Genomic DNA, 25,603 nt, shown 5'->3' with positions numbered 1-25,603 from the left:
TAATAATTATGAAACTAAGCCGCTCATACTGCGATACAGTCCCTCTTACAACACTGCTAGCCTTCACACAGCCCCTGCCTCGCCTCTCAAACCTTGTTTTCGGCTCCATAGCAAAGCTGCCCAAACTACTCTTCACCCCACACACACACACACTGGCAGAACCTCAAGAATGCCAACACTTCTCTCAGACACTCAGCGCCACCCTAACGTTACAGCGGCCAGCTCCAAATATTCAACCGCAGCGAGGTATGACCCCTAAGTGAGGCCTGAGTATGCCTTCCCGTCTCTTGTAGTTACGTCACGCATAGCGAATACCTGGAACGCAGTGACCCCGCCCCCTCCGCGCTGCATTCTGGGTAGCTAATTTGAAAGCGAAGCGGGCTTTAGTGTTTCCATTCTGCCGCGTAGTAGTTCCTGGCATATCCAGCCATGGACGGGGAGGAGAGGCCGTCGACTGGCTCGAATGAACCGGGAGATCTGCACAGGAGCCGAGTGGAGCCCGAGCAAGTAGAAAGATATGAGCTGTAAGTAGTTAGAGGAAGCGCTGTATTGTCTGTATAACCTGCCTGCAGACTGAGTGAGTGGTGCTGTCTGGGCCGCCATAAAGAGACCCTGTAGCCAAGTGCGCATTGTGTTCCTCCTTAGTAACATGTTGGGCTTATCCATTGCCGCCCTGGAGTCTCTGCCCCCTGTGTGTGTGATGGGCATTTATATGGGGCATTTATATGGGGCATGTGGGGACAGCTGAGCGGCTTGGCTTGTATGGGGAGCCCAGAAATCAGTGCCTGGGGATCTGCCCTGGGGGCCAGCATGGCAGGGGCAAATGTACATACATATTAAATTGCCAGTCAGTATTTCCGGGATGGCCAGGTTGTATCAGTCAGTCAGTCTGTCTGTCACTACCCAGCAAAAGGGCCCCCCCTGTGTTCCTTTAGAGATAGGGGCCCCCGTGTTCCTTTAGAGGTAGGGGCCCCCCTGTGTTCCTTTAGAGGTAGGGGCCCCCCTGTGTTCCTTTAGAGGTAGGGGCCCCCCGTGTTCCTTTAGAGGTAGGGGCCCCCCGTGTTCCTTTAGAGGTAGGGGCCCCCCGTGTTCCTTTAGAGGTAGGGGCCCCCCGTGTTCCTTTAGAGGTAGGGGCCCCCCGTGTTCCTTTAGAGGTAGGGGCCCCCCGTGTTCCTTTAGAGGTAGGGGCCCCCCGTGTTCCTTTAGAGGTAGGGGCCCCCCGTGTTCCTTTAGAGTCAGGGGCCCCCCGTGTTCCTTTAGAGTCAGGGGCCCCCCGTGTTCCTTTAGAGTCAGGGGCCCCCCGTGTTCCTTTAGAGTCAGGGGCCCCCTGTGCAGCCCTGCCTAGCTGGGCATTATGTCCATGGGGAGGGGAGACATCTCTCTCCTGCTGCTGGGATCTGTGAGTTCTGCCTTGGGCCTTACCCCACTTGTTTATTTTATTATAAAGCAGTGATCCCCAACCAGTGGTTCGTGAGTAACATGTTGCTCCCAGTGGCCTCAAAGCAGCTGCTTATTTTTGAATTTCTGGTTAGGAGGTAAGCTTTGATTGCATAAAAACCCAGTGTAATTGCCAAACAGAGCCTTCTGTAGGCTGCCAGTCAACATAGGGGCTACCAAATAGCCAATTATAGCTGTTATTGGCACCCCAGGAACCTTATTCATGCTTGTGTTGTCTCCAAAGCTTTTTCCATTTGAATGTTGCTCATGGGTAATAAAGGTTGGGGACCCCTGTTATAAAGGGTGGATTATTGTTTATTTGTTTGGTTCTAAAAGGAAGGTGGGAAGTTCACTGTTAGTGACTTAATATGTTATATATGGATCAGTTCTGAACAACCTGTCAACCGGTTGGGGTAGCGGTTCAAAAAGTTCTTAAAAGTAGGACTAATTGCAGACTGACAGAATAATGCTCCCTGCATCATACTAACATTTTATTCTAATGGCATTGCCATATTTTGAAGGTTTCTGGATTATGAATATCTAAATTGTAAATCTCATACCTGTGTGTATATGTGTAACTATAATGGTGGCAATAAAAGGGGACCTGTCACCCTAAGAAATAATTCCAGATTGCTTTCAATTGTGTTTGTCAAGCAAAATAAACTTTACTTACAACATATAAGGTAGTTTAATCTTATTTTCTTTAGCCTTCGAATTCACAGTTGCAGAAAGCAGGCAGGTGCCATTTTGTGGAAACTGTTATTAGGTCAAGCTTTGCATCCTGCCAAAATCTTGTTTCTGTGCCAGTATGGGGTGACCTGATACCCATACCCATGCACTGGTTACACAATGAGATTGTGAGGAGGGCAGAAACATCTAAGAAGTTCTGAATTGAAAGTGAAAGTAACTGCCAACCCCACCTCTATGCCTAAGGCATAGAGGCGGGGCAAGCAATAAATGATTGACAGTTTGGATTTTTAAATGCTTTTATAATGGGTATGGATGTGTTAATAATAAAATGCGTTTGGGGTTCATATTTCATTTGAAATGGGCTTTTATTATACAGCTTTTTATGCCTGGATGACAGGTCCACTTTAAAAGGGAAGGAAAGGCTAAGTCACTTGGGGGTGCTAAAATGTTAAGCACCCCCAAGTGACTTGAATCGCTTACCTCGTACCCCGGGCTGGTGCCCCTATTAGGAGAAAACAGCACCAGCCCGGGGCACCTGGGGCGATGCGTTTCCTCCTTCCGCCTTCCTTTCCCTGAGACTCCAAGTCCGACGCGTGCGCAGTAGAGTGAAACGCCGACTTCTCTGTTAAAGTTCGGCTTTTCACTCTACTGCGCATGCGCGCGCAGCGAGGGAGGAAGGAGGATGCGACTGCTGCTACCCCGGGCTGGTGCGGTTTTCTCCATACAGGGGCACCAGCCCGGGGTAGAAGGTAAGCGATCTAAGTCACTTGGGGGTGGATAACATTTTGGCACCCCAAGTGACTTAGCCTTTCCTTCTTCTTTAAGTATAAACTGCTTAAAGTGGACCTGTCACCCAGACATAAAAAGCTGTATAATAAAAGTCCTTTTCAAATTAAACATGAAACCCAAATTCATTTTTATATTAACACATCCAAACCCATTATAAAGGCATTTAAAAATCCTAGCTGTCAATCATATATTGCTTGCCCCGCCTCTATGCCTTAGGCACAGAGGCAGGGCAGACAATAACTTTAGCTTTCCATTTAGCACTACCTAGATGTCACTGCATATCTCACTTTTCCCTTCCCTCCTCATCATCTAATTGTGTAGCCAATGCATGGGCATCTGGTCCCCCATTCTGGCACATAAACAAGATTTTGGCATGATACAAAGCTTGTCTTTAATAACCGTGTCCACAAAATGGTGCCTGCCTGCTTGCTTGGAATTGAGTAATTCCAAGACAGAAGGAAACAAGATTTATATTATTTATATAGAGTAAGTGAAGTTTATTTTGCTCAACTAACAATATAGAAAATAATTTGGAGTTATTTTTAGGGTGGCAGGTCCCCTTTAACTGCCTCTGTATTGTAGAATTAATAACAATATTAGGTGTTAGGCTGTAGGCCAAGTGCTAATAAGAGACATGCTGGGTGTATTCTCTACTGGCATTTCTAAGCTCACTGAAAAGCACCCAGTTGTGGCCTTATAGCCTATCTTTAGCTTGAATGGAATAAGTAATAAGTGTCATGTGATAGAGACCTTATACAGGCGGTTTAATTGGAAAGAGTAAACTAATTAAAGGAATGCTCTCATCAGAATACACATTATTTACATTGATATTTACATTAACCTAGTGGGTATATTGTTGGTGTTTCACCATAAATGTGCACTATGGATACATGACAAGCTATCAGGTTATCTAGGCGTGTGCATCAGTTACCACAGTATCACTCACACTGGCAGTTATAATACTTGTTGCTGCACTAATTTTCTCCTGGTTTAGGTAGTCTTTTCATTAATTTGACACAGTTTCAATTGTTTTGTTTAATAATATTGACATTAACTTTTCCAAGTCACACATTAAAGCACAAAAAAAGCCAAGCCTGGAGCATGTGTAGCGTATTACAGATTCTAATGTGCAGTAGTGTGCATCTAACCTACTAACCATGAACCAACATTTTCAGTACTTGATTATATTGGATTTAGTTCCAAAAATGTATCTCTTTCCAAAACAAGAGGGGTTATCTATGTACACCTGGGGCAGAAATACATGCACTCCTTAGTGCTCTTTCATGGTGCACTTCTTCTCCTGGTCTGGATGCTCTCTGCACCTCAAACTGGATGAAAACTCCGGTGTGAGTTGAAGAGTGAGGATAAGTGAGCAAAGGCTAGCCATAGAACAGGCAGTAAGTTTAGGGTCCTATTGCAGCCTATGTCCACTAACTGCCCATCTGAATGACAGGCAAGTACGGGAGGCAATACAAATAAAGTGGAAGGCAATTTGCACAGGTCAAAAAAGGCATATTTCCTTTTTTTTGTTTTTGCTTTTTTTTTTTGCACTTAAACACAAATTGAACAGTTTTAATCATTACATTCTATTTTTCTACAGTTACGTGAAGAAAGCAAAACAGGAAGCTACGAGTGGAAACCTGGAAAAAGCAATTAAGTTTTTTGTAAAAGCTAGTGAAATTCATCCCAGTGACAAAATACATCGGCGCATAGAAAAACTGAAAGAAGCCCTTGAGGAACTGGACCTGCAAGAAGATGCTGATGATGACTTTGTTGATGTTTTAAACAGCGGCTTAACGATTTATAATGAACTGTACAATAAGCTTTTTGAACATCAAAAAGAAGGTGTGGCATTCCTCTACAGCTTGTACCGGGATGGCAGAAAAGGAGGCATTCTGGCCGATGACATGGGCTTGGGCAAGACTATACAAGTTATTGGTTTTCTTTCTGGGATGTTTGATTCTGAGCTTATAAAATATGTTTTGCTGGTTATGCCCACCACTCTAATAAGTAATTGGGTGAAAGAATTTCAGAAATGGACTCCAGGGTTGAGAGTTGCAGAGTTTCATGGGACCAGTAAGAAGGAGAGAACAAGAAACCTTGAAAAAATTCAAAGAATGAGCGGCATCATAATTACTACTTACCAAATGCTGATAAATAACTGGCAGCAACTTGCAACTTACAATGGAAGGGAATTTGAGTGGGACTATATCATTCTAGATGAAGCTCACAAAATCAAAACCTCCTCAACAAAAACCGCCAAATCTTGCCATTCGATCCCTGCAAAGAACCGTATCCTTTTAACAGGCACTCCCATCCAAAACAACCTACGTGAAATGTGGGCTTTGTACGATTTTGCCTGTCAAGGTACATTGCTTGGAACTTCAAAAACTTTTAAAATGGAGTATGAAAACCCAATAACTCGTGCTAGAGAGAAAGACGCCACACCTGGTGAAAAAGCACTTGGGCTTAAAATTTCTGAAAACCTCATGAAAATTATACAGCCCTATTTCCTTCGCCGTACCAAGAGTGATGTACAAAATAAAAAGACAGAGCGAACCAGAGCGCAGGACACTAGTCAAGGTCCCTCTATGCCCTCCCTGACAAGAAAAAATGACTTCATTGTATGGGTGTATTTGTCTACAATACAGGAGGACGTATATAGGAAGTTTATATCTCTAGACCAGATTAAGGAATTGTTAATGACTACGCGATCTCCTCTAGCTGAGCTAAACATTCTAAAAAAGCTATGTGATCATCCAAGACTGTTGTCTGCTAGAGCTTGTATTCAGCTTGGGCTAGAAGGAGATGATTACCATTCCAATGAAGAGGGTGACCATGAACTTGTGACAAAGTTTGATCATCTTTCTGATGAGATTTTGATCGAGGAATCTGGAAAACTTTTGCTTTTGATCGACCTTTTGCATAAACTAAAAGAGGAAGGTCACCGTACACTAGTTTTTTCTCAGTCAAGAAAAATGCTTGACATGATTGATCGCATTTTGCAAAACAAAAACTTTAAAGTTATGCGTATTGATGGAACTGTGGCCCTTCCGGAACGGGAGAAAAGAATTAGCATTTTCCAAAGCAACAACAATTATTCTGTGTTATTGCTAACAACACAAGTTGGAGGTGTGGGATTAACACTGACTGCCGCTGACCGAGTTGTCATTTTTGATCCCAGCTGGAACCCAGCTACAGATGCTCAGGCTGTTGACCGAGCTTATAGAATAGGACAACAAGAGAATGTGGTTATTTACAGACTCATAACATGTGGCACTGTGGAGGAGAAAATCTACCGAAGGCAAATTTTCAAGGAATCTTTGATACGGCAAACAACGGGCGATAAGAAAAACCCTTTTCGCTATTTTTCAAAACAAGAGTTAAAAGAACTATTTTCTTTGGAGGATACACGAACCTCTTCTACACAGATTCAGCTTCAAAATATGCATGCAGCTGAAAGGAAAACAGACACTCGCCTCGATGAACACATTGCTTATTTGCATACGCTGCAGATTTTTGGCATTTCTGACCATGACCTTGTTTATGCAAATGAGTTGTCTTCTCAAGAGGACAATGAATATGAAGATGAGCATGGTCAGTATATTGAGCAGAGGGTTCAGAAGGCTCATGAGCTGGTGCAGATGGAATCACAGCTGAATGAGCAACTAATGGACCAAATCAGAAAAAGTACTGAAGGAGCTTGGGTGAGGCAAATTTCAACAGCTCCGGAGAAACCAAAGAAAACTAGTCTTCCCAGAGAAAAACAGTACAGCTCTCCACCAGTAACAGTTGATCTCACAGAGGATGATGTTGGAGAAGTCAGCTGCCACATGACTAGTTTAATCATTAATGACTCTAGTGGAGAAGAGGATGTAGATCTACCTGCGGCACCATTTAGCATAAAGCCACTGAATGGAAACAGTCATTCTGGTGATACTTCTCATGCCGCTGAAAAGCCATTAAAGCTAGAAAACAGTCTGCAGCAGAGTCATGAGAAAATATTCGACAAGCAAGAAGAAATTATTGTTTCTGACAGCTCAGTTATAGAAACTGATGATGATAGGAATACTCCAAGTTTAAAAGGTGATTGGAGCAAGCCCTCTCCTCCTGTAACAGAACATATTTCTTATAGTCATCCAGCCGAGGGGGAACCTATTCCAATTTGGCATGTGGAGCCAGAGGTGTGTAAAAAACTTAGACATTCCTTCGGTAATAGAACCGAAGAATTTCAACAATCTTGTGTAACGGACACTGATATGAATGATGGACTGGAAGCTAGCCTGTCTGCATCTAAGTCCCATTTGCCTTGTGACTTTAACCTCGTACTCGATGATTCTATGGAAAGAGATGAATGCAATGCATCAATGGAGGGGTTAGAAGGTGCCATGGAAATATCAGCAGCTGCTGACAAGAATGCTATTTTAGTGTTGGAAGATTCTGTAGAGAACACAAGCCAAAGAAATGGCTTGGAAATATCTATGGTCTCTGAGAATGGTGATATGGTAGTATTGGATAGTTCCATGGCCAACACAAGTCAAAGAAATGTCTTGGGGACTTCTAACAAGGGAGCAATGCTGGTTTTAGAAAATTCTACTGAAGACATAAGCCAAGAGGGTAATATATCGGAAACTTCCATGAAACTGGAACAAGAAAAGAAAAATCTAAATGAATCCATGGAAACTGCAGATGTCCATATTAAAGACTGTAGTAAGCAGGATTTCAAGGAATATCCACTTGAGGGAGAGGAAGATGAAAAATCTTTTCACATCAACGAAGTCTCTGGAACAGATAACAATGAATTACAAGCCAGTGTTCACACAGACAGTGAAGACGAGTTGGAGTATTTTGTTTCCAAGAAAAAAACTGCTAGAAGAATCTACTCTGACAGTGAGGGTGAAAGCTCAGTGTATGTTGATGAGAATGAAAAGGTGTTTTCTCCTACTAGTAGCCCTTCAGTCAAGGGTATAACTGCCTCAACACCAAAATTGAATAAGTCCATTTCTGATTCATTGTTCCCTCTCAGACAAAGTCTTGGGCGACGTAGATCAATAGCATCCAGAAGATCCCTTGTGCATGTAGCAGTAGAGGAAGCAGCAGATGTGAATGACACTATTGTAAGTTCAAGCTCTGAAGAGAGTGGAGAAGAGGAAGATGAATTTGTCACATCAGAAGCCAAAGAAGCTGATGAGGAAGAATCTGTGGAACCTGAAGAGGAGCCAGCTGGGGAGACTCTACCCCAGGAGGAAAGCATTGTGCAACATTCAGAAGATTATGAATCTGACAGTTTTGTAGTAAAGAGTTCATTTGACCAAGAAGAAGACGACTGTTCTTCTGATGAGTCAACGGGTGAAGATCTATTACCCGGAGAACAGATAGATTACCTTGCCCAGGAAAATGTCAACATTAAAGGAGGAGTTTCACTAAATGAAGATCCTTACGTCACTCTTGTGAACCGTGGCAAACAGCTCAAGGATGCCGGGAAAGTGAAAGAAGCACTTGCTTGCTTTTTAGAAGCACTAGACTTAAAACCAGGAGATCCTGAGATAATGATGATAACCCTGAACCTGTATAGGCAACAGCCACAATAATGGAATTACAGTGTATTTATATATAGTAAATAGATGCTGTTCATATGTTTGTCCCATAAGACTATGCAAGTTTGCTGTTGATTTGATTACTGAATCAGTAACACAGAGATATTGCCAATATCCATGTTTCAGGCAATATGTTAATTAAATGTCTGTACAGTCCCCACTTTACTGAACAGGACTCAAAGTTGAAGAGAAAGTATTACATAAAGAAAATCCAATAAATAGTAGCAGATGTTTAATATAATATTTAGTCTGTGTTGTTTTCCTTACAGGTTATGGTTTTATATATTTAATTGTTGAGTTCCTCAACCTAACCTTTTTAGATTTCGCCTGCTCTAACTGGCTGATTTCAGCATGGGTCAGCACTTGCATTGCACTACTAATAAGCATAGTTGCATTGTTTACAGCAGTAAAAATGTTGGGTCTAGGACACGCTCTAATAAACCATTTATACCTTTAAAAGATATTTGTTAAAAACTAATTAAGTATCCACTACAGTTTGGGTACATATTTATGCCAGTGCCATTTCCCCTTTAAATCCAAATGAGTTTCCAGCAGCAGCAGAGTGAGCAAACGGTATAAAGCATTCCTTATAAATATAAACATTACTTTATTTTTCTTGTTTACCTGCATCTCTGTATGTAAATATTTCTTAATGAATTGCCATCTACAAAATGGCAAAGAACACCTGTTCCCTTAAGGTACACATGGTTGTTCTAAGATGTACAACACATAGAAACAGTAGGTCGCTTTGCCTGTTGTATATTTACTGACTAAAATACCAATATAAATCTTGTGTAAGCTCCGACATTAGTGATTTCAAATGAACATACACATAAGCTGTTTCAGGAGTGAATATCTTGATTTACCAGTGCAGTCACTTTCACATGATTCCCATTAAAAACTTTAGGCCATAGACCAGGGGTAGGGAACCTATGGCTCGGGAGCCAGATGTGGCTCTTTTGATGGCTGCATCTGGCTCGCTGCCAAATCTTTAATTAAAAAAAAACGGGAGGCATGGCCTTCACTTGGCGGATAGAAGACGTGTTCTAAGCCTTAGATGCATCCGGCATCCTTGGCACCCACCCTACCTTCCCCTTGTGCTCGGTGGATAGAAGACGTGTTCTAAGCCTTAGAACACATCTTCTATCCGCCGAGCGCAGGTCACGCCCTCCTCTGCATCGCATCTGGCATCCTTGGGACCCACCCTACCTTGCCCCCTGCATCTGCGGGCAAACATATTGTATGGCTCTCATGGAACTACATTTGAAAATATGTGGTGTTTATGGCTCTCTCAGCCAAAAAGGTTCCCGACCCCTGCCATAGACCCTTAATCCTTGCTTATTTATTAGTTCAATACATTCTTGTATTATGTAGGAATTTGCTCTAAAATGTTCATTACCATCTGATGCAGGACTTGTGTACTCCTAAGGCTGTTGGGTGCTAGTACAGGTATAGGACCCGTTATCCAGAATGCTCGGGACCAAGGGTATTCCAGATAAGGGGTCCATAATTTGGATCTCCATACCTTAAGTCTACTAAAATATCAATAAAACATTAAATAAACCCAATAGGATTGTTTTGCCCCAATAAGGATTAATTATATCTTAGTTGGGATCAAGTACAAGGTACTGTTTTATTATTACAGAGAAAAAGGAAATCAGTTTTAAAATTCTGAATTACCTGATTAAAATGGAGTCTATGGGAGATGGCCTTTCCGTAATTCGGAGCTTTCTGGATAACGGGTTTCCAGATAACAGATCCCATACCTGTATTATACTAGGTGGTGAGCTGTATGTGGCTGTTATAGACTTAAGACCCCCAGCACTGAATGCATGAAATCAGGCTGAAGTCTGGCAGTGATGGGGTGTATCACTAGACAAGCTTTGCTAAATATATTAACATAAACTGGTTGCTGCAACTGGATTGCCATTAAACTTACTTAAAGTGATACTGACACCAGAAATTAAACCTATTTTATAACATTGTCATAACATTGCCTTTGCATGCTATTTATAATTTTGCCATAAAAGTATTTGTCCAAGCTTTTACATTCCCTATCTGATCCCCCATGTTCCTCTATGAGGAGGCTGCCATATTTGTCCAGCAGGGGGCCGTTAGCATTAGAAGCTGTAACTGTCAGGCTGAGAAGGGACAGTCAGGCTGGCAAAACAGTCAGGTTTTGGGATTTCAAGTAACAATTACTTACAAAAGCAAACCTATCAGCAAAAAATGATCAACACGACCTATAGGCAACTTTTTATGTAGATTCATATTTTAAAAAGTTGTTTTTTCGTGTCAGTATCACTTTAAGATAAACTGCAACGTTGCACAAACTATCATTTTTATTTTATTTATTTTTTTAACACTGGTCTCACCTTGTGTCTGTGAGTCAAACCTGAAAAATGGAAAGAAGGTTAGCTTCAACGGAATATAAACCCCAAAAACAAATTGATACTCAGAGTGGACGTATGAGTATATTTACTGTTTTCATTTTTTTATTTTCTAGTGGTTTCTGAAATAGCATTTTTAGACTCTCAAATACAAATATCTCAGAAAGCACTGCAAATAAAAAATGAATGAAATTTCCGAAAAAAAAAAAACTACAAACGTTTACAAAAGTTTTTACAGTTTAAAGTTTTTAAAAAGTTCTTTAACAAAAAACCTTTACAAGAGTGCAGCACCTTAAGTGAGTTTCCACCAATTGATTTTTGGGGGTTTTGGGTGCTCTGTAAACCATCTCCTTGGAGAAATAAACCTGGTTAAACTAAACGTACTTTTACCCTTGGCAGGCACCTCTATCCTATATTCTGTTCTAAGGGGCCTTAAGGTGCCCATACCCCTTGGCGATGTTGCCAAGCGAGCAGATCTTCTCCAAATATCCCCCACCTACGGGTGGGCGATATCGGGAAAATCCAGGCTAATTTGATCATTTTGGCCCTGGGGCCAAACGATCAAATTATTACGGCAGGTATAGGCAAAGTCGGTCCGGGGACCGCATCAACGAGCCGATGCAGTCCCCGATCCGACTAGATTTTTTAACCTGCCCAATCAAACCTGGCTGATTTCAGGCCAGATGTCAGTTGGGCAGGCCCGTCGGTCTAAGGGACCGATATCGGCCCGTGTATGGGGACCGGACCTTTACACATGGGCCTTTCTTCCTGCACCCCCTGCAGTTGTGTTCTATTGCAGGGGAACACTGGAAGAAACACAGGCCTTTCTTCCCAATGGGACTGTACTCATTCAGACAGATACAAGTGCCAAATGCAGGTAGAATGCAAGTTTGTGCTTTGCATGTGTCTGAGTGTGGTCCTAGCTGGAAGCATGGGCTTTGGTCCCCTTCAGTGAAACGCAGGGCAAAATGCCCACATGTAAGGGCCCTTAAGATCTGGTGGGTCTTTTGCTTCCACAATAGTGGTAAAAGTGCCTTTTTAACAGGTATTTCAGGCATATTTTTATATATATATATCTCTATCATATATATATATATATATATATATATATATATATATATATATATATATATATATATATATATATATAAAATCAGATTTAATTTCTTTGTGTAATAAAAGGCTCATTAGTTGGAAGGCTATTTTTCCTGCATGGATTATTGTGATCTATGTTTGGAGCTTGCCAACAGTTCAGCATAGTTAAGTTTTTTCTGCACGTGGTTTTATTCATGGTCATCAATACAACTGTACACAGGTTTCTTGTGGCCTTTGCTTTCTAAGCCACTAATTCACAAACTGTTGCACTGTCCAGTCTGCTCAGCAGCGAGAGAACTTCTGAGACAAGTGACTTAAAGGGGAAGGAAAGGCTAAGTCACTTGGGGGTGCCAAAATGTTAGGCACCCCCAAGTGACTTAAATCGCTTACCTTGTGCCCGTTAGGAGAAAACAGCACCAGCCCGGGGTACCTGTCGAGAGCGCTTCCTCCTTCTTACTCGCGCTGCAGCCAATTGTCCCGGACAAACGCATGCGCAGTAGAGTGAATAGCGGACTTCTCTGTTAAAGTTCGGCTTTTCACTCTTCTGCGCATGCGCGCGCAATCATTCAGGAAGGAGGAAGCGCATCGCTACAGGTACCCCGGGCTGGTGCTGTTCTCTCTGTACAGGGGCACCAGCCCGGGGTAGAAGGTAAGCGATTAAAATCACTTGGGGGTGCCTAACATTTTGGCACCCCCAAGTGACTTTGCCTTTCCTTCTCCTTTAACCTCTTCTATAACACAGGTGATGCTTTGCTGTTACTGCAGTGTTCACTTGGAACTCCCTATAGCCCCTCTCTGTTCCCCCTTTGTTTCAAATGAGTGGTGGGGGTCCTATTGCTTTGTGCCAGAAGTACAGTAGAAGGTGGATAGCAAATCACAGCCCTGAAGTTACACAAAGATAGACTGTAGTTCCCTGTCAGGTCTACCTAGTTGCTAATTTATTGGCATCGTACAGTAGAGGTATGGGATCTGTTATCCAGAATGCTCAGGACCTGGGGTTTTCGGAATAAGGGATCTTTCCATAATTTGGATCTCCATACCTTAAGTCTGCTAAAAAAAACAAAACCTTTAAACAGTAAATAATCCCAATAGGATTGTTCTGCCCCCAATAAGGATTAATTATATCTTATTTGGGATCAAATACAAGGTAATATTTTATTATTGCAGAAAAAAATGTTTTAAAAATTAGGATTACTTGCTTATAACACAGTCTAAGGCAGAAGGGCTTCCTGTGATTAGGATGTTCTGGATACTGGATCTCATACCTGTACAAAGTGCTGAGGGCTGCCGGTCCCCCTACAGATACTAGGAAAGCAGCCAGCAGAAAGTGGAACAGATAGACAGGACTAGTTTTTAGGGATATTTTAATAAATCAGAACAAAACTACACATTTCTATATTTTGAGAAGCATAATGCAATCACACCTCTTTTTTTATTTTTTAAAAAATATGTCCTCCATCTTACATTTTCCATACATGCCTTGTGCAGCCTTACTTGTGCATGTGTAGCAAAGTCTAACCAAAGTCTAACCAAAACAATTTAAATCTGCCAAGGGAGGCTATAGTTATCTTGAGATCTAAAGTTAGTATAGGTATGTGTAATTATTGTTTAAAAAAAGTGTGTGTACACACTGGGGTTCATTTGGAGAGGTTGTACCCAATAAACTTTTGCCTTTTTTTCTCTCCTTTAACCCAAATTAATTATAATTTCTTTACTCATATGCTGCTTTTATGTACAGGTATGGGACCTGTTATCCAGAATGCTTGGGACCAGGATATTCTGGATAAATGATTTTTTCATAATTTGGATCTCCATAACTTACAGTGGTGTGAAAAACTATTTGCCCCCTTCCTGATTTCTTATTCTTTTGCATGTTTGTCACACAAAATGTTTCTGATCATCAAACACATTTAACTATTAGTCAAAGATAACACAAGTAAACACAAAATGCAGTTTTTAAATGAGGGTTTTTATTATTTAGGGAGAAAAAAAATCCAAACCTACATGGCCCTGTGTGAAAAAGTAATTGCCCCCTGAACCTAATAACTGGTTGGGCCACCCTTAGCAGCAATAACTGCAATCAAGCGTTTGCGATAACTTGCAACGAGTCTTTTACAGCGCTCTGGAGGAATTTTGGCCCACTCATCTTTGCAGAATTGTTGTAATTCAGCTTTATTTGAGGGTTTTCTAGCATGAACCGCCTTTTTAAGGTCATGCCACAACATCTCAATAGGATTCAGGTCAGGACTTTGACTAGGCCACTCCAAAGTCTTCATTTTGTTTTTCTTCAGCCATTCAGAGGTGGATTTGCTGGTGTGTTTTGGGTCATTGTCCTGCTGCAGCACCCAAGATCGCTTCAGCTTGAGTTGACGTACAGATGGCCGGACATTCTCCTTCAGGATTTTTTGGTAGACAGTAGAATTCATGGTTCCATCTATCACAGCAAGCCTTCCAGGTCCTGAAGCAGCAAAACAACCCCAGACCATCACACTACCGCCACCATATTTTACTGTTGGTATGATGTTCTTTTTCTGAAATGCTGTGTTACTTTTACGCCAGATGTAACGGGACACGCACCTTCCAAAAAGTTCAACTTTTGTCTCGTCGGTCCACAAGGTATTTTCCCAAAAGTCTTGGCAATCATTGAGATGTTTTTAGCAAAATTGAGATGAGCCATAATGTTCTTTTTGCTTAAAAGTGGTTTGCGCCTTGGAAATCTGCCATGCAGGCTGTTTTTGCCCAGTCTCTTTCTTATGGTGGAGTCGTGAACACTGACCTTAATTGAGGAAAGTGAGGCCTGCAGTTCTTTAGATGTTGTCCTGGGGTCTTTTGTGGCCTCTCGGATGAGTTGTCTCTGCGCTCTTGGGGTAATTTTGGTCGGCCGGCCACTCCTGGGAAGGTTCACCACTGTTCCATGTTTTTGCCATTTGTGGATAATGGCTCTCACTGTGGTTCGCTGGAGTCCCAAAGCTTTAGAAATGGCTTTATAACCTTTACCAGACTGATAGATCTCAATTACTTTTGTTCTCATTTGTTCCTCAATTTCTTTGGATCTTGGCATGATGTCTAGCTTTTGAGGTGCTTTTGGTCTACTTCTCTGTGTCAGGTAGCTCCTATTTAAGTGATTTCTTGATTGAAACAGGTGTGGCAGTAATCAGGCCTGGGGGTGACTACAGAAATTGAACTCAGGTGTGATAAACCACAGTTAAGTTATTTTTTAACAAGGGGGGCAATCACTTTTTCACACAGGGCCATGTAGATTTGGAGTTTTTTTTCTCCCTTAACGTAAACCTTCATTTAAAAACTGCATTTTGTGTTCAATTATGTTATCTTTGACTAATAGTTAACGGTTTTTGATGAGCAGAAACATTTAAGTGTGACAAACATGCAAAAGAATAAGAAATCAGGAAGGGGGCAAATAGTTTTTCACACCACTGTAAGTCTGCTAAAAATGATTTAAATATTGAATAAACTCAATAGGCTTGTTTTGCCTCCAATAAGGGGTAATTATATCTTAGTTGGGACCAAGTACAAGGTACTGTTTTATTATTACAGAGAAAAAGGAAACCATTTTTAAAAATCAGAATTATTTGCTTATAATGGAGTCTGTGGGAGATGGCCTTTCTGTAATTCGGAACTTTCTGGACAACTGGTTTCCGGATAGGGATCCCATACATGTATACCCAGAAACTTTGGGTAGCAAAGCAACAGGGCTGAATTTCCCAGTCTCTTAACCAATCAGCATTTGGCATTTCTGGATTAGAGCAATTGGAATAAAAATAATCTGCTACCCCTACTAAAGTGCCTCTTGGCTATAACAGAACTGCTGATATTTTCAATTGTGTATGCGGAAAATACTATTTATGGTTTAATAAATACCTTCTACAGCTGTAAACTACATTGGCACCATGTGTTTCCTGTGCACAAAATAAATCAATGAATAGACACTGATTTTTTTACTGTCTGTGTAATAAAGGAAAGTAAAATAAGTTGTATAGCAAACCTACTAGTGTTATAAGCTCATGTTGCTACCTGCTTGGGGGAAACTTACTGCTAGAATAATTTGCTGTTTAGCCATTTACTTCAGGGAAGGTGCCTCTCAGAATCCTTCTATAGCTTGTCTGAATGCATAAATGATCCATCTTGAGCAGTTTCTTTGGCACATTCCTCTTCTTCAAATATGTGACAGTAGAAAGTGCAAATATGACATTTATATGGGTATGTAAAAAACATATTTTAGACATTTATTTACCTGACTGGGAGGATCACAAATAATAAATGAACAGAAACCGAAAAATATTCCATAATCAATGAGTTGGTGCGGAGGAGGTTCCTTAACAGGAATCCAAAAATAACATCTGGACTATAACCAAAGAATGGGGTTTTATTGTAGTAGCAAATTACAGTAAGTGGGTTCACAGCCATAAATTAATCCTATATATACCGATAGAATCGTACAAAGTGTTTTTGTGAATGTTGGGGGGGGGGGATAATTCCAACTAATATCTCTGTAACATGGATATTAGTCAGTTTGTCAATTGGACATACTGGAAAATGTAATTTGCTGATGTACTATATCTGTCAGTGCCTGGTGCATCAGTAGGTGAGGAAGAGATGAGGAACTGCAGCGTATCTTCACTTTTTGCAGTTAAAGTCACTTGGGCACTGGGACCACAAGAATGAAACAAATGAAAAGTAAACTGTGAATGGCCACTCATAGTATCTGGCCTGTGGGCGGTTTTTAGACATTTTCTGTTATACACAGAAGTGGCTAAATCAGACCACCATTCTTTTGGGGGATATTATACCTCCTCTGTATCCCTTGCCATCTGGGTAGATGTTGGGAGTCGTATTTTAACACCAACTGGAGAGTTGTGGGTCATCTTTCCTTGCTATCAGTGCAAGAAATGCTACAAAAAGTACAAGAATATCATATTGAATTTACCCCCTACACAATTTGCTGTAGTAGGTAATTGGCAGTGAGGGACACTGTCCTGCTTGGTTTGCTTATTTTCTTCCTTCCACCATAATGATATGATATCCAAACTTTGTCTTCACAGGAGGATCAGTGTAAACAGGTTTGTCCATTGTGCTGACTGGAAGGGCAAAAGCAGCATCTTGGAAAGGTCCCACCATGGAGCCCCTTGTCATCCAGCCCAGATCCCCCTGCAAAAGTGGTGAAATAAAGCAGATGTTAATGAGCTGCTTTTCTCTCAATAAAAACGTAAACCAGTAACCCCCGAACAGTGAACGTATTGCTCCCCACCCCCTTTAATCTTGTTTTCAGTGGCCTCAAAGTCGGTGCCATTTTTACATTTGTGGCTTGGAGGCAAGTTTGGAAGCCCAGATACACACCCCAAGCAGAGCCTTCTGCAGACTAGTAGTTTAAATGGGGCTACTAAATAGCCAATCACAGTCCTAAAGAACCAACACTGTGTATATACTGGGATACTCCCTTGCCAGGTTACCACATACTTAGGGACTCTGATTATCTACCCCTGGAGGCCCAAACAGAGTGGCTTCAATTTCCCTGTTTAGCTCATTTTTTGTGATTAAAACAATATAAAAAAGTTATATGAAGCCCAGATTATTCATTGCACTCATGCTGAAAAGGAAGTATACTGCTCTGTTAAGGATAATGCATTGTGGACTCATAAAACCAGAGAAGCACTATTGGAGGAATTGGATTAAAAAGGAAGTATATTGGCCCTTTAAAGATAGCCCATTATGACTCATAAAACCAGAGGGAATGCGCTGTGGATCCTGTAGGATATATTATAAAGAATGTGCGGAACATTACTTCCTGTAGAAAGATTTATTCTCCAAGATTTCCTCCTCCTTTCAACTCACTTAGAATAAAATAGTTTCCGAGCTACTCCCCTGCTTTTTATGATATCAACAGTATACAGGATCGGACTGGGGGGTGAAGGGCCCACCGGGGCTCCTGTCCCAGGGGCCCTGCAGGTGCCCCCAGCCAGGCGCGTCCCGGCGGCCCAGTCCGACCCTGACAGTATATGCAAAGTGGTGTTTCCATAAGACTTTGTGACTGCTGGAATATCCAGTTTAGCCTGCAGTTGCTGACACAGCAGCTCTTTCTCAGCCGCTAAGATGAGCCAAACATTAGCAGTATATAATTGCTAATATCTTAAAAATTGCTGAAATAAAAAAAAAAAAAAATCATAGGTGCTGTAAATAAGATTCTGAGCAATTGTAATGTTTAGGTTCACTTAAAGGGGATCTAAGTGTTTTTATGGAAGATACCTGCTGTAGATATATAGAAAGATCATACTAGCAATATGGAATATTATCTTATTTAGATAAGGCCATACCCCTTGCCTAGCCTTGTCCTCGCTGTACTGTGTTGCCACCTCACTGAAGCGCACGCCAGACTTTAGCTTCTCCATTGCCTCCATTACCTTGCCATGTTTCTCACAGAGAATGTGTCTCACCTAGACGAGAGGGGAAATCAGAAAAGGTCAAACTAATCCACACTAGTGATACTTTGTACATAAAAGCCCCTCCAACAACACAGGGAGACCGTTGCAGGATACTAGGATTTTTAGTTTATGTTACAGTTCCCATGAGGGACATTTAAAAGCCTGTTTGTGTCTGCAGTGATCTGAAAACCATAGCAAAGTAGCCCAGCTCCATTCATTAACTACCTGTGCTCCAAACAGAACCCTTTTTTTTGAGTTTACTGTATTTCAATTGCATGTTACATGTGTAAAGATTAGCAATTATAACAGTCATAATAAACAATCTTAGATCAATAGTTTAAATCTGGAGATGTAATAGAGCAGCAGTATAAATGCCGTATGTAGAGTCACATGATAAAGGGTTATTAAGGTCCCCATACACGGGCCGACTATAGCTGCCGATATAGGTCCCTTGGACCGATTCGGCAGCTAATCGGCCCGTGTATGGGGAGAGCAGAGTGGCCTGGCCGACCGATATCTGGCCTGAAATTGGCCAGATCTCGATCGGCCAGGTTAGAAAATCCGGTCGGATCGGGGACCGCATCGGCTCGTTGATGCGGTCCCCGATCCGACTGCCCCATTGCCGCCCACATAATCCGATCGTTTGGCCCCAGGGCCAAACGATCGGATTATTTTTTTTTTACCTAAATGCTCCCCGATATCGCCCACCCGTAGGTGGGGATATCGGGGGAAGATCCGCTCGCTTGGCAACATCGCCAAGCGAGCGGATCTGCTCGTGTATGGCCACCTTAAGTCTCTAGACAGAGGACATTCCAGTCAGAATCCTCCAGCAACAAACTTAATAGACATGGGTCTTACAATAAGGTTTTCATCACACAGTGAGGTTAGTAGCTGTTACTTGTAGCTGGCTAGAGTTGAATTGTATTGTATCCTGCTGAGAAATGTGTCTATTATATCCCACCATTGGAAACAGTCATAACCTTCCAAATAAAAGCAGCAGCTAGCAATCTACCTCTGTCACATACCCCAAAAAATTACTGCCCCCCCCCCCCCCCAATAAATATATAAAACAATAAATTATACTTTACCTTGACAGCATTTCCCCCTTTGGGCGTTTGTGCTTTCTTATCAGCTGCTTCCCCGCTGGCTGCTCCACCTAAACCACAGATTAAAAAAAATCATTATCATGGCATAATCATGGCACTACTAACGTTAGGAAGTTACATTGCTATCTTTATACTGTTTACTTGTTACTAGCAAGACATTAGCTCAAGACAGAATCAATAATATAAGCACATGCTGGAGCGCAAGGTATCTATGGCAACAAAACATTGCACACAGTAATGTAATGCTGCCACTGGTATCCTTCAAAATTTAGGACCAGCCCCAAAAGACCCTTAGGGTGAAGACACATGGAGCTACTAGAAGCGGCTACTAAAATAGACAATGCTGATGATTTAATGATAATTGTCTCTACGCATGTTTTAGCAGAGGCAATTCTTAGTATTGTCTATGGCAGGGTATTTACTGGTATTTAGTAGCTGCTACTAAGCAGCTCCGTGTGTCTTTGCCCTGCGGCAGATGTTTGAGGAGAATATTTTATATGTAACAAGACAAGCCTTATTACACTCTAGCCTGTTGCTAGCTGCCATTTCCCTTTGCACTAACAGCATGTTATGGGATTTCTATAGCCTATGGAATTCATTCAATCACGTTACAGAAACAAACAGTGAATATAATTAGGCAGATGTTTAACTGTAAATCAGCTTCCAGGAAAGAACTTGCACAACATGACAGTAGCCTCCCTGTTTGCAGAGCGCTCCCAGCAACGCACCTAGGGTTTTTATATTCCACATATTACCTTTAGCTCCCTTTCCTCCCTTCCCCTTTGGCGGCATGGTTCCTTCCACTCTCCGCGACTATTCGGGGCGCCAGTCGCACGTGTGACGTCACCGGGTCTGGAGTTTGCACTTCCGGGATCGAGAGGCGCTGCTTCCATCCCTGGAACGCACAACTAGGTCCCAAACAAAAAGATTTGCTGCGGCGAGTTTGCAGTTGAAGGTTCTTATGTGATGAACTGATTGTTGCCTTAGTTACGGTTTTACCACTAGAGAATAAAAAAAATAGTTGGAAAATGCAGTACACCGATAGGGTATAGGATACCAATAGGGTGTAGGGCACCAATAGAGTATAGGATACCAATAGGGTATAGGACACCAATAGGGTATAGGATACCAATAGGGTGTAGGGCACCAATAGGGTATAGGATACCAATAGGGTATAGGATACCAATAGGGTATAGGACACCAATAGAGTGTAGGGCACCAATAGAGTATAGGACACCAATAGGGTATAGGGCGCCAATAGGGTATAGGGCGCCAATAGGGTGTAGGACGCCAATAGGGTGTAGGACGCCAATAGGGTGTAGGGCGCCAATAGGGTGTAGGACGCCAATAGGGTATAGGACGCCAATAGGGTATAGGACGCCAATAGGGTATAGGACGCCAATAGGGTATAGGACGTCAATAGGGTGTAGGACACCAATAGGGTATAAGATACCAATAGGGTGTAGGACACCAATAGGGTATAGGATACCAATAGAGTATAGGATACCAATAGGGTGTAGGACACCAATAGGGTGTAGGATACCAATAGGGTATAGGACACCAATAGAGTATAGGACACCAATAGGGTGTAGGACACCAATAGGGTATAGGATACCAATAGGGTATAGGATACCAATAGGGTGTAGGACACCAATAGGGTGTAGGACACCAATAGGGTGTAGGACACCAATAGGGTATAGGACACCAATAGGGTATAGGACACCAATAGGGTGTAGGACACCAATAGGGTGTAGGATACCAATAGGGTGTAGGACACCAATAGGGTATAGGACACCAATAGAGTATAGGATACCAATAGGGTGTAGGACACCAATAGGGTATAGGACACCAATAGGGTATAGGATACCAATAGGGTGTAGGACACCAATAGGGTATAGGACACCAATAGAGTATAGGATACCAATAGGGTGTAGGACACCAATAGGGTGTAGGACACCAATAGGGTATAGGATACCAATAGAGTATAGGATACCAATAGGGTGTAGGACACCAATAGGGTGTAGGACACCAATAGGGTGTAGGACACCAATAGGGTGTAGGACACCAATAGGGTATAGGATACCAATAGGGTGTAGGACACCAATAGGGTATAGGACACCAATAGAGTATAGGATACCAATAGGGTGTAGGACACCAATAGGGTATAGGACACCAATAGAGTATAGGATACCAATAGGGTGTAGGACACCAATAGGGTATAGGACACCAATAGAGTATAGGATACCAATAGGGTGTAGGACACCAATAGGGTGTAGGACACCAATAGGGTATAGGATACCAATAGAGTATAGGATACCAATAGGGTGTAGGACACCAATAGGGTATAGGATACCAATAGAGTATAGGATACCAATAGGGTGTAGGACACCAATAGAGTATAGGATACCAATAGAGTATAGGATACCAATAGGGTGTAGGACACCAATAGGATAAAGGACACCAATAGGACTACACTACTAGGATCCTTGGTGGCAAGGATGACATACCAATGATTGTTTAAATAGTGTATCTTTTAGTAATCTGTCATAGGAAGTACTATTAGTACCGGTGGAAATGTGTGTAACCTTTATTAATTTTGCAAAAGCATGTAATAAGTAACTTTAGGGGATGAAAATCCAACTAATGTAAAGTACATTCATGTCTGTAGGGGTATTAAGGGCTCTAAAAGAGACATATTGGATTAATGGGAAAAAAAACTAATTCTGTAGACCATTATAAATAATATATGATGCTGGTTTCACTTTGGGTTAAAAGTGAATCCTATCTGTAAAAATGGCCCCTTTATTGGAGCTCCTTATAGATCATCTCAGTTCTCTGTCCCTGTTTCAAATGAAGGGTGGGCAGTCCCTGCCAGAAGCACAGCAGCAGGAGGGGGAGAGCCAATCACAACCTTGCATTCACACAGGCAAAGACAGACTTCAGTTCCCTATCAGGTCAGTCTAGCTGCTGATTGGGTCCTATTCTACATTGCAGTGTACTGAGTGCCCCAGCCCCCCCTGCACATCCATAGAGTTCATGAAGTGTAACAGAGAGGGGCTAGTAGGGTTTTGGTGGAATTTCTCAATAAATCAGTCCAAAACACATTTTTTTTAAACACAATCCTTCTGTATTTAGAGTATAATTCACTGGCACTTTCTTGATTTTTATATGATATGTCTCCTTTAAACTACAAGCTGCTTTGCCCAAAAAACAGCCAAGTGCAGTGTCCTTAAAGGGGACCTGTAACCCTAAGAAATAATTTCAAATTCTTTTCTATTCATGTTAGTTGTCTTGGAATTCATAATCACAAGCAAGCAGGTATTTTGTGAACAACATTTATTAAGACAAGGTTTGCATCATCCAAAATCTTGTTTGTGTTCCAGAATCTGGCACTTGATGCCCATGCTCAGGGTACACAAAAATAGTTAATGAGGAGGAATGAGAGGCATGCAGTGACATCTAGGAAGTGCCAAATGGCCTCTCCACCTCTATGTCTGTGGGATAGAGGAGAGGCAAGCAATATATGATTTACAGATGAGATTTTTAAATACTTTATAATAGGTATGGATGTTTTAATAAAAAAATTTTTGGAATTTTTATGTTTACTTATAAAGACTTTTATTATACAGCTTTTTATATCTGGGTGACAGGTCTCCTTTGAAGAGGTTGCTCACCTTTAGACTGACCTTTAGTATGTTATAGACATATTAATAATAGTAAGTTAGGAAGGCTTGTTACTCCAGCCCCTATATGGTTTGTTAGTCAACATAAATGTTTAAGACTTAAGCTGGAGCAGTTAAGGTACACCATGAAAACATTCAGTTAATGGCAATATCCAATTCATTGGCAGTAAAGCCGTGACTTTGTTTCAGGACTATTGCACATACCTTGGTCAGGTCTCTTCTTGAACTTTGTATTTGCCCATGTACCATAAAACAATAATGCAGTGCAATACAAAGTCCATATGCTACCTATTGAAAAGGAGGAAAGAAAAAATGAAATCCTTGGCAAACTTTTCACTTTGACATTTTGTCACTTCAAGGCCTAATAAAATGTTAGTCTATATGTAAAGGGGAGCTGTTTACAATATAAGGTTGCCCCCCAATGACAGCATTGTGGGACCAACTTGTGGTTGTTTCCAGTTATGGGGTTTGTGGATTGTAAAATAACCCGTAGTGTATTTTTGCAGAAATTCTTAGTTATTTAGCACCTATTTGGAGAAAAGGTAGTCACTTGGCTAGGTTAAATTGGGCACCCTCCTCTGGTGTAAGTAGAGAATTAAAAATACCAAATGCCAGTGAAAATGGTAGTATGAAGTCCTATTGCAATGTGCCCTATTTGTAGGTAGGTGGTATGTGATGAGATTAATAGCTAAAGGAAGGTCTCCTACATGGAGGTTTCAGTAGAAGCAGACAGAAGTCCATGTAAAGGATGAGGTGCTGGTGCTTCAGAGTTCAGAAGGAGAGAGGTTAGTACACTGAAAAGTGAAATCCGAGCAGTAAAACTGGAAGAAAGCACACAAGCCAAGATTGTGTTGTACCCAAGGTACCTCCAATGAGGTTATTGCTGACAAAAGGGATGGAAGCCTGGTAATTTGGATTTAAATACTCCCCAATAAACACATTGGTGGTACATTGGTACACCACACTCCTGGCTTGTGTGCTCTCTTCCTCCTTTATTGCTTGGATTTTTATACATGGTGTGATACATTTCTTACAAAAATGCACCGACCCCAAGTTAGTTGAACTATATGGTTATTGAACTGTAACTGTGAGTGTATAGAATCTGTTTTTATATTGACTCTGAACACTGCAATTCCATGGGATAGTGATATATTCTCAGCTTTGTGAGAAGCCCCTTTGGAATTGGTCTGTGTTTAGCTTGTGGGGTACCTGAACTGGTGGATCTAAGAAAAGGTATGAAGTAGCCATGAGGCACCTGTGTCTGAAGTGAATGTAATTAAATACAGCTACTAGGCCTCTATTGGCCAGATAAGTGATCTATAGCAGTCCCCTGGCCTTGGCACACTCTCAGTTTTGCAATTTCCCAATAAATGTATAGAAGCCAGAGATTTCTCCTCTCGCCTATCGATATAAAAAGCTGTACAGGCCAAACTTTCCTCGCCTCCTTGGCTCTTTAAACTGTCTTATGCTAGCCTATATGAGTAAAGTAATAATAGCAGTAGTATTTAGCCTTGTACTTAGCCTGCTTTGAAGTTTCAGTGGTGGGAGATTCCGTCACCATACCAGATGGCATTTTACTTTGCATTTTGAAGAAAGTGAGAATAGAATAGGAACCATTTATAAGCCATAAAGTCTAGTTGCATAGTTAACTTGATTACTACCATTCACAGCATTGTATAAGCTAAAGGGTAATCGCCCCCTTCATGTCCTTTTATTTCACTATTATAATAAGGCAGACCTACGTAAGCATCAGTCAATCAAACTAGATTACACAATGTTCTAATATAAAAAGGCATATATTATAATGAGACAATAAAACTACTGTAACATAGCTGAACCATAAGCCAAGCTAAAAAAAAATGTGTTTCCTTCCCTTAGCCTTCCAGGTACTGACTTCCAACCTGTAGCTGCCCGGCTGCTAAACTGCAACAGCTACAAAACCCCAAATTGTACTCACCACCTAAAGGAGTGGTTCACCTTCAGGTTAATTTTTAGTATGTTATAGAATGGCCTATTCTTAGCAACTTTTCAGTTGGTCTTCATTTTTTATTTGTTATAGTTTATTTATTTGTCCCATCTGATTCTTTCAAGCTTTCAAATGACCCCAGCAGCCAAAAACTATGAGGCTACAAGGCTACAATGTTATTGTTACTTTTTATTAATTATGTTTTTATCTAGGCCCTTCGCTATTTATATTTCTGTCTTTCTTTCAAAGCACTGCCTGGTTACTAGGTTAAATTGAACCCTAGCAGCCAGATAGCTGCTGAAATTCCTAGCTGGAGAGCTGCTGAACATAAAGCTAAATAATTTTAAAAATGCAAATAAAAAATAAAAACCAATTGCAAAATAGCACTTTTATCATAGTAAAAGTTAATTCAA

The 25,603-nt window shown here is 41.4% G+C and overlaps 2 protein-coding genes across 2 annotated transcripts; one reads left to right on the top strand and one right to left on the bottom strand.

Moving 5' to 3' along the window:
* Positions 1-326: 326 nt before the first annotated feature.
* ercc6l (excision repair cross-complementation group 6 like) lies at positions 327-8,754 on the top strand. Its single transcript, XM_002936776.5, has 2 exons — positions 327-524; positions 4,517-8,754. Exons 1-2 carry the CDS (start codon positions 430-432, stop codon positions 8,505-8,507), a joined length of 4,086 nt encoding a protein of 1,361 aa, XP_002936822.1. The 5' UTR covers positions 327-429; the 3' UTR covers positions 8,508-8,754.
* Positions 8,755-13,345: 4,591 nt separating this feature from the next.
* pin4 (peptidylprolyl cis/trans isomerase, NIMA-interacting 4) lies at positions 13,346-20,533 on the bottom strand. Its single transcript, NM_203870.1, is given in 5 exon segments — positions 13,346-13,820; positions 15,434-17,164; positions 18,328-18,447; positions 19,524-19,591; positions 20,297-20,533. Coding segments are annotated over 4 exon segments (384 nt in total). The 5' UTR covers positions 20,334-20,533; the 3' UTR covers positions 13,346-13,820; positions 15,434-17,005.
* Positions 20,534-25,603: the final 5,070 nt, after the last annotated feature.

Source organism: Xenopus tropicalis, chromosome 8 (genome assembly GCF_000004195.4).
Source record: "Xenopus tropicalis strain Nigerian chromosome 8, UCB_Xtro_10.0, whole genome shotgun sequence".
NCBI lineage: Eukaryota > Metazoa > Chordata > Amphibia > Anura > Pipidae > Xenopus > Xenopus tropicalis.
This window is presented reverse-complemented; position numbering and strand designations above follow the sequence as displayed.